General features: G+C 46.8%; 1 protein-coding gene across 1 annotated transcript; it reads left to right on the top strand.

Moving 5' to 3' along the window:
* Window positions 1-405: 405 nt before the first annotated feature.
* On the top strand, window positions 406-4945 carry LOC109779884 (telomere-binding protein 1). The gene is made up of 10 exons (XM_020338495.4): window positions 406-757; window positions 872-957; window positions 1067-1982; window positions 2247-2375; window positions 2649-2741; window positions 2836-2915; window positions 3334-3578; window positions 3760-4011; window positions 4107-4170; window positions 4466-4945. Exons 2-10 carry the CDS (start codon window positions 880-882, stop codon window positions 4622-4624), a joined length of 2016 nt encoding a protein of 671 aa, XP_020194084.1. The 5' UTR covers window positions 406-757; window positions 872-879; the 3' UTR covers window positions 4625-4945.
* The last annotated feature ends 4510 nt before the right edge of the window (window positions 4946-9455 follow it).

Raw genomic sequence — 9455 nt, forward strand, 5'->3', positions numbered from 1 at the left:
TAAGTTGCGCTCCACGATACGACCAAATCATACTATTTCTTCAACTTGTCACGATGGTGTGTAGATAAATCACCCGATCTACGACCAAATCTTCATTGTTTCTCCGACTCGTAACGGCAGTGTATAGATACGACGCCTGATCCGCTCCAGTACACGATCAATCTTTGCTATTTCTCCAATTTATAGCAACAGTGTCTAGATACACGACCCGATCTGCTCCAGATACCGTCAAGTCTCTACTGCTTTTCCAAATTGTAACGGCAGCGGGTAGATAGAGCACACAGATCTGGAATCACGCGGTGGGCAGGGGCAGAGGAGGGAGCGGGGTTTTGGTGGATAAAAGCAGGGGAAAGTGATGCTAGGGTTTTACTACAAGGGTAGAAGCACTCGGGAAGCAGCGAGAACAAAAACCACCCACACACACAGACCCAAAAACCAAATCATCTGAGTTCACAGGGTTTTACCCGTTCCTCTCCTCCGCCCTCCCCCGTCCGGCCCCGGCGAGCGCTCGGGCGGCGAGGCCCTCCTCCGCCCTCCACCCCCTCCCCCCTCCCCCTGCCCGGAGGCCAGATCGGATCAGCGTGGCCCCCCTCCGCCCCGCGACGGGCTCCTGCCCCGACCCACCGGCCCCGTCGTACCAGACGCGGCTCTGAATCTCCGTCCCCTGCCGGCCGCCGCCGCGCGCGCTTCATCGCGCGCTCCGCCGCTCCCGCCCCCCTCCGCCCCGCCCGCAGTCTTTGCCCATTGGGCTCCAAAGGTACGGGCTTTGCTTGTTCGATTTCGTCCTACGATTGGATAAACCCCACCGACCTGCCCAATTTCCGGAGATCCGCCCCTGGCTGCTCGGTGAGCGCTCTGTTCTCCATTTCAGGCCAAGAAATGGTGTTCCGGAAGAAGTCCGAGGGAGGATCCGTTGTCCGGCGACCTCGCAAGCCACGGGACACGACTCTGGCTCCGGTACACAGCTTTTCTTTTGTGACAGGCTCTTATACATATTTGATTCTGTAGTAAGCTTTCTTGGAAATGCATTTTGGGTCTGTTTGATGGCCAATTGTAATCCTTCCAGGTGAAGCGCTCCGCGAGGTTAAAGAAAAAGCAGATGTACGCTCTTGATCTGCTCGCCACAGTTGCAGAATCCTTGTCCTCAGATGAGGATGATTATTCCACCGAAAGCGACCAAGATGTAGCAGCAGCAAGTCATAATTCAGACAGGGCATCTGTTAAAGCAGAACAATTTGATGAAGCCCCGCAGCTCAATAGCACAGCATTGGAGAATGATTGCTGCAGAGGATATACAGTGGGCTGTGATGGTATCTGTGCCTCTCTCGGACAAACTAGCATACGCAAGACAGAGGACTTATCGACCCAGAATGTTGCTGATACAGTAGAGGGGTCACTAATAGAAAAGGCAGATGCGGACAACTTATTGACCCAAAACGTTGCTGATGCAGCAGCAGAGCCACTGATAGAAAAGAAGCCAGATGTGTTTGCTGAGGGCTCATTGGTTAGTTGTACAAAACCATCTCTATTGGATTGTGGTCTTGGCACAATTCCGGAGTATGGAACTATTGGAGTATGCCATCCTTGTTTCCCGACGTCGGCAGACGTTAAACAAGTGCATCAAGCCACACCTGCAATAATCAGAAGTCTGGTAGATGGCAATGCCGCAGCTCTGCATGGTTTGGTTGACACCATGGATCTGGATGTCAAACCTTCTGTGCTTAATTCTGAGAGTAGCTCAGGAGTGCACTTTGGTGGCCATGACAATGGCCATAGGGCTTCTCCATTCTATCCGGTTCAAGTGCAGCATGCTGCAGATATAGATAATGATGAAAAATCCACCAGGTGTGTGCTTCCAAGCACCTCAGGAAGCAAGGGTGGTTATTTGCCAAATAAAGGTGACTGTAGAACAAGGAGATTGTTGTCCACCAGGATGAGGAAGGCAGCTCGTAATAAGATGTGTGGAGAGCTGCCCAATAAAGGTATTTGGAATTGATCTCTATGTCCTCCACAGCTCCGTAGTTTCCATAAAAAGAATGATATTTCTTTTGCTATTCTATATCATTTACCATGATATGGGAAAAAATGATATAAAGTAGCAAGAGAAAGATTCGTTTCTTATGGAAACCGTGGAGCTGTGGAGGAAATGAAAATCAACCACTTACAGGTTCAGCTAAAAAAAAACTATATATCATTTCCGCTAGTTATAGCTGGAATTGTGCTGAATAGTGTTATTTTATTTAAAGGTAGCAAGTTCGGTGGAAAGAAGATATCCGCTACACGTCGGAGGGCGCAGATGCAACGAATGCTCAAGACAAAAAAAGTAGTTGAATGCTACTCTGCACAGCCATCTGATGAAGGGGTCCTAACTGAAAGTATGTACTCCCTCCGATCCAAAATAAGTTTTGTGGTTTTGGTTCAAATTGCCATTTTGAACCAAAACCACAACACTTATTTTGTATCGGAGGGAGTAGCATACTTGTATTGCCATTTTGCCTGGTATTTAAAGGGCACAAATTGCTTAGTACTATTCAATTGTAACATTTTACACAGTTGGTACAGCTTTAGCATTTGATGCACAGTATTGGATAGCCTCACTTCCTGTTTTGGTATACTTCCTAAAGTAAAATGCTGGTTGCCATTTCCAGCCAGTGGGACATCATGCTCCAGGGGAGGTCAGGATCCAACTTGTGCTTCTGAGTCCAGTCAAAGAAAGCCATGTGCTTCTGAGGGCTGTAATGGTAATCCTGGATATTTTCTGCAGTATTTACATACATGGAACGATTTCGTGATTCTTCGACACGATGACTTACTATTGTTTTCGTTTATTTCCAGTCAAGTTCATCATCAAGTCGTTCAACATTCCTGAGCTATCAATTGAGGTCCCTGAAAATGCAACAGTTGGTTCATTGAAGGTAAAACACTATATGTGCATCAAATTGTATAAAATAATTATTGACTTATTAGCAACCATACACTCAATGTGTCTACCAGGATATTCTCTTTATTCTTTGCTGGCAGTAATCTATTATCAGTAACATTATCTCCAATAGTTGTTTGTGGAAAATCAGTGAGCAGTCTGGCATGCCCTGTACAGAATTCAGAAATACATCATTGTTTAATGTCTAGCTGACTGATTTTTTAAATTCCAGCAATCTAAAATATTGTTATACTGAAAGGATGATGCATTTTAGCAGTAATTTTGATCTATCCAACATGGAAAAATTTAGTGGCATTTTTCCCCGTCTTGATGTATTACCATAATTGCTCTGCACTTAAAATATTTGTTGCTGTTACCTTCTTATGTTAAACATGTTTCAATTTTGTCTTCAGAGAATTGTAATGGATGCTGTTACTAGTAAAGTTGAAGGCAGCCTCAGTGTCAGTGTGCTACTTCAAGGGAAGATCATTCAAGATGACAATAAGACGCTTCATCAGGCTGGGATTTGCCACGGGGCAAAACCAGATAGCATAGGCTTCACACTGGAATGTGAAGCTAAGCAAGATTCTCGTCCTTCAGGAATAGCACCTGAAGAGATGGACTCCGCTGGTCCATCTGTTGTGAATCCGTTGTCGAAGTAAGTTACCCATAAAGCCACCTCTTCTCGCACTATTATACTGGAGATTTGCATTAGGTTTACTGATCAGAAAGAAGAAAAGCATTACCAAGATGCTTTGCAGATGTTTCAAAATATCATTTTGCTTGATCTCTGTTGTTTATGCTCATCTAAGGATTTCCTATACTCCACCATTTTCCAGGATAAAGTTCGAACAGCCTTTTATAAGCTGCACTCTGGGTGATTATCCCTATGAAGGGGCTGCGCAAGTCAGGCCAGAAATCTGCCAAGCGATCGTCCCCTATGGGACTTCAAACCCAGATGTGCTGGCCATCGTGCCGGTTGTTCCCAGGTCAAGGCAGAGGGACTTCGGGCAAAGGCGTAAGCGGAGGCCCTTCTCCGTTGCTGAGGTGGAGTTGCTGGTGGAAGCTGTGGAGCTGCTTGGTTTCGGCAGGTTTGTTTGTGCCCAGGATAGTTCTTCCATCACAGGGTCAGCGCAGATCACACCATTTCGTCTCATGTGACCCATCTTTGTCTTCTTCCTTCCAGGTGGAAAAACGTCAAGAACCATGCGTTTCGCGACAACGAGGAGAGGACCTATGTCGACCTCAAGGTAATCCCTTGAAAACGGCTCAGTGGAAAAACCTCAGAGTCGCTAGCCATCACCATCTTTTTTTTTTTTTTTTGCGGGTAGCCATCACCATCTTTTGATCCTGGCACTGCTCCATTCCACCGCTAATTACCTCGCCGCCTGATGCTCCCCTGTAACTAGCCACTTGTTTGCCATGCGTATCTTTCTGCCAGTGTGAATGAAGCACTGGATTTTACTCATCATAGCGTGATAGTATAACACAGAAACTCTGTTATCCGTTCTTAAAGCTTGCTGAAATGTCTTTTCTGTGGAGCAGGACAAGTGGAAGAACCTGGTGCACACGGCGAGCATCCCCCCGCAGCTCCGGCGGGGCAGGGCGATCCCGCCGCAGGACCTCCTGGACCGAGTGCTGGCGGCGCAGGCCTACTGGACCGTGCACCACGCCAAGCGCGACGAGGAGGAAGGCAGAGACTAGACTGACCGATCCGCCCATCCCCGTGTAAAAAAAAAAGAGAAGAGAGAGAGAAACGAAGCAACTGCGTGCGCCTGGTATTGCTGGATGAGAGTCAAATGCAATGCAATGTCAATGACAATGTGTGCACCTAGGGTGCCCAGAGACCCCGGAGCGGGTCTGGGCCGCGTCTTGTTCTGCGACTGTTATGTATGGTTTCTATCTAGATTGTCAGTCAGTCAAAACCTGGTGCGGGTTCTGTCTGGGTTTGAGTATCAAATCTGTGGGTGTATGTAACTAGAAAATTTATGATGGTATGAAAATGAGGCAAACTCTTCGTCTGTCTGTCTGTTTGTTTGTCCATACACACATGGTGAAAGCTAGCCAGATATGTGATGTCTGTTTCTATCTTGTGTGTGGGTTTCGGGTGTCTTTGAAAGGAGATGGATGGATGTTTTCCTTGATGGGATCTGCTGTGCATTTCCTTTGTTGGGATGGGATGCCACTCTGTTTCTTTCTTTGCAGTGGTGTGGTGAAGAATATGATGTACTAGCATCCATGGAGCATTTTGTTTCATGATGATGTCTACGCTGTAGTCTGCCGCTCGGGAAATAGGTTGCTTGGTCCATTTTGGAGCATGCACGTTTGCACTTTTGCGGTGTTGGTATGATATATGTAGCGTAGAAATGGCAATGTATGAGAACATTACCATTATGATGATGATCTAGAGGGGGGCGTACAGTGAAGCTGGGCCAGCAGATAGAGCTGGTTCAGGAAAGGCCAATTGGGGAAGGCGTCAGGCCTGACGCCTCACTGGTGACGGCGGTTCAGCCCATGTGGATACGGATCAGCATGTGGGGTATATTCAGACGAAGAAATGGTCTCCTACTGTTTTTTATTATGCCGTGGTTTTCTCTATCTCTATACTAATTATAGGCATATTATTATACTACTTGTTCTGGTTAAAAAAAGAATGTAAGGTTTCATCTTTCGTTAGCTTCACACCACCTCTTCATCCCTCCTCCCACCTTTCACCGACTTTTCTCGGTTTTTGACCCCTTTCGGGTTTCATCAGACCAATCTTTGGTGATCCAATAAATCAGATCAATGTTTGGTATAACAATAAATTCATGGTCTGTAAATAAATTATTTCCTATGATAAAACTTGGTATCGGTAAGGCATCTTTGGCAACCCAATAATAAATATTAAATAGCAATAAATTCATGGTTCGTAAATAAATTATTTCATATGATAAAACTTGGTACCGGTAAGGCATCTTTGGCAACCCAATAATAAATATTAAATAGCAATAAATTCATGGTTCGTAAATAAATTATTTTATGTGATAAAAATTTGGTACCGCAGACATCTTTGGTAACCCAATAAATAGCAATAAATTCATGGTCCGTGAACAAATGAATATCATCAATCTTTTATCTTTGGTAATCCAATAAAGAAGATCAATCATAACCTCACAAGCATATATCTATTTGTCAGTTTAAGCAATGACATAAAATCTACGTTTTATAAACAAAACATAATCTTATTTTATGTATATGTTTTCCATCAAGACTTGCCCCGTATGGTTCTCTTATTGCGTTAAAAAATATTTGGCCTCCATGGCAACGCACGGGCACATACCTACTTGAACAAAAAGGAGAGCTCATGCTCCCTCCGGCACGGTATAGTGCCCCCTCCGCTGGTGTTTGAGTTAAGCTTTTTTTTTGCGAAAGATGACCAGATTTATGAACATCTATAATAGTATTGGGCAAATCCAACACCCTAAACGTCTGCGAGCACGTAGTGCCGCAAGTCCCCTCATTTGTCCGCCCCGCCGGTCACACCTTTCAAATTCAAACCCTCGTTTTCATGTGAGGACACACACGTAGATCATATAGTTCGTCACCAAATTCAACAAACCAAAATAAACCACAATTCATACATAGAGAGACGACCGCTTCCTCATGCTTCCAGGCATCGGGGATGTCCGACCATTACGAGGCCAAAACGACATTGAGCGTGACCGAGGGTGGGTACCTTCTCGCGGATGGACCGGGCACGCCAAGTCCATGTTGAAGGCCTCCTTCTCCATAGCTTCGCAGAAGCACTGTCGGGCACGACCCTCCCTCCACAGTGATAGTCTCGGGGTTGGTCGCAATGACCGAGACTCCCGCGAACTCCGCTGAGCTATCCTCCATGGCGGTGGGGGATGGGGAAACAACCTTTGCCTTCAAAGCACGAGTTCGGCCATAGTTGGGACTGTGGGGGATATACCCCACGGTATGACCCGGCCGGAGTTATAACCCGGCTGGGACTTGATAACCCGGCAGGTGTTAAGTCAGATGATAACCCGACAGGTGTTAAGTCAGATGATAACCCGGCAGGTGTTAAGTCAGATGATAACCCGGCAGGTGTTAAGTCAGATGATAACCCGGCAGGTGTTAAGTCAGATGATAAACCGGCAGATGTTAAGTTAGATGATAACCCGGCAGGTGTTAAGTCAGATCATAACCCGGCAGACAGTCATAACCCGGCAGACAGTTATAACCGGTAGACAGAGTCGCCTGGGGTTAACAAGCCCGAGACGTTAAGAAGCCCAAGATGTTAAGAAGCCCATGAAGAGAAGTCAAAATAGTTTAAGTCTTAATCTGAGTTGGACTCTACATGTAACCCGCCCCTTCAACTTATATAAGGAGGGGCAGGGCACCCCAAGAGTGGGGGAGATAACCTTTAGGGCTAGACATAACTAGGAGAGCCGGTTTACGGCGACTCCCTCATGATCATAATGAGACCTAGCCTCAAACAGCATGTAGTGTTGTTACCGGATGATGTTTCCCGGGGCCCGAAGCTGTCTAAACCCTTGTCTTGTGTTGCGTTTTCTCGATTCCGCTCAACCCCTCTCAAGCTACCACATAGATGCGTTGGCCTCACGACTAAGTCCTCACACTAGGACATCTGCCGTGACAATTCCACGACAGTTGGCGCCCACCGTGGGGCTCGCGCACGGTGGTGTTGAGTTCTTGGAGGGATTTTTCCTAGGGATCGAGGAGCTCGCAATTTTCCGGATGAAGAAGAACCAGTACGAGATGATCACGCAGGATTTACTTTTGATCTGGGAGTACAAGATTTGAGTTGAAGGAAAATTAGGGTTACATGGTGCGCACCGCTGCGGTTGGATGATCCGGCGAGACCGGATTGAAAACGCCCTAAAGGAAATTTAGCCCTGTCAGAGGGTCGCGCATGTGGACAACAGCAGTTGCGATCAAAGTTAAAAACGAGATCGAAGTCCAATCAGCAGCAAAGCGCTCCATGACTCGGAACCGGATTTACTTAGGCCACCAGTTCGGATTCGAGTTGAGCCAAAGGTTGCAGATCAAGTAGCAAGCTCATATCAATCAAACGAGTACCGTTGGTACTCCGTCCCGTGAAGGAGTCCACAAGATAAGATTTTTTAGGACGCCGATAAGTGCCACACATGTGGGCGTTAGGGGGTCTGCCCACACATTTTGTGTGGTGTATAAGAGGAACAGCCCACACACCTACGTGTGAGCAAAAAAAGTAATGCCCACACACCTCTTTTTTCCCCGGTCTCTCTCACACGCGTGCGTGTGGGCGAAATAGATAACGCCCACACGCCCCGTACGTCAAGCCTCGTACCTCGTGGTCCCGCACGCCCGCGTGACAGTCACCGCGCGTCCTGCAGTTGCCATGGTCCAGAGCCTCGTCCATGTTCGTTTAACTGCAGTTGCCATGTCGCTGAACTTCGGTTGCCATGTCGGACAACTACAGTTGCCATGGTTGCTCAACTGCAGTTGCCATGTATGGTCTGATCTACTGCAGTTGCAATGATTTCAAAACTTTAGGAGTTGCCACCCACTAACACTAGGCAGTTGCCATGTAGCACTACAAAAAAGGCATGGCAAAAAAACATGTTCGGGTAAAAGAGAGAGTTGCCATGTGCTCACAAGCACGCTAGGGCAGTTGCCATGTAAAAGAAAGAGTTGCCATCTGCTTACGTGCACACTTGGCAGTTGCCATGTACCATGCAAAAACACATGGCAACTCGGGGTAAAGAGAGTTGCCATCTTCTTATAAGCAAAGCTAGGGCGGTTGCCATGTACCTGCAGAAACACATGTCAACTGCCAGCTTTGGGTGTGGGCTAGGAGACGGGCGTGTGGGCGAAGTGATAAACGCCCACACACCAGCCCCCTCTGCGTGCGTGAAACTAGTGTGTGGGCGAATTGCTAAACGCCCACACACCAGCCCCCCGTGTGGTGAAAAAAGGACGTGTGGCCGACGGGATGAATGCGCACACATTAGCTTAGTCCTACGTGGCACACAAAAACTGCTAGAACGCGCCAAAATTCATGCAGAATTGGTTGAACGAGGATCCATGCGTGTGGGCGAGTTGGTAGACGCCCACACGTGTGGACATTAGTGTTTTCGATTTTTTAAACTTCGATTGCTACGGACACACAAGGAAGTTAGGAAGCCAATTCAAGATTCAAGGGAAGAAAAGTTACTACTAACACGTGGATCCCAAGAACGGAAAAAAATGGATCCAGAAACCCCCACGACCTGGAAGCGGCTTAAGTCATGGGTTCAGTCTCCGCGAGTTAATTGCAGGATAGTATCACATTTCGAACAGTGATGATGGATTGATACCACTTTTCAAAAAATTTACAGTATCAAGTTTGGGGCTAGCTGTTACAAAAAGATCTAAACCACGTATAAACACGTATTGACGGTGTATTTGACAGATGGGACCCATTGGTCAGGTGTTGATGTGGCATGTTTTTTGCAGAAAGCCCCCTTACTTTATACGTAATCACATAAATGCCATTTTATTTTGC

This window comes from Aegilops tauschii, chromosome 6 (genome assembly GCF_002575655.3).
Source record: "Aegilops tauschii subsp. strangulata cultivar AL8/78 chromosome 6, Aet v6.0, whole genome shotgun sequence".
NCBI classification, from domain to species: domain Eukaryota; kingdom Viridiplantae; phylum Streptophyta; class Magnoliopsida; order Poales; family Poaceae; genus Aegilops; species Aegilops tauschii.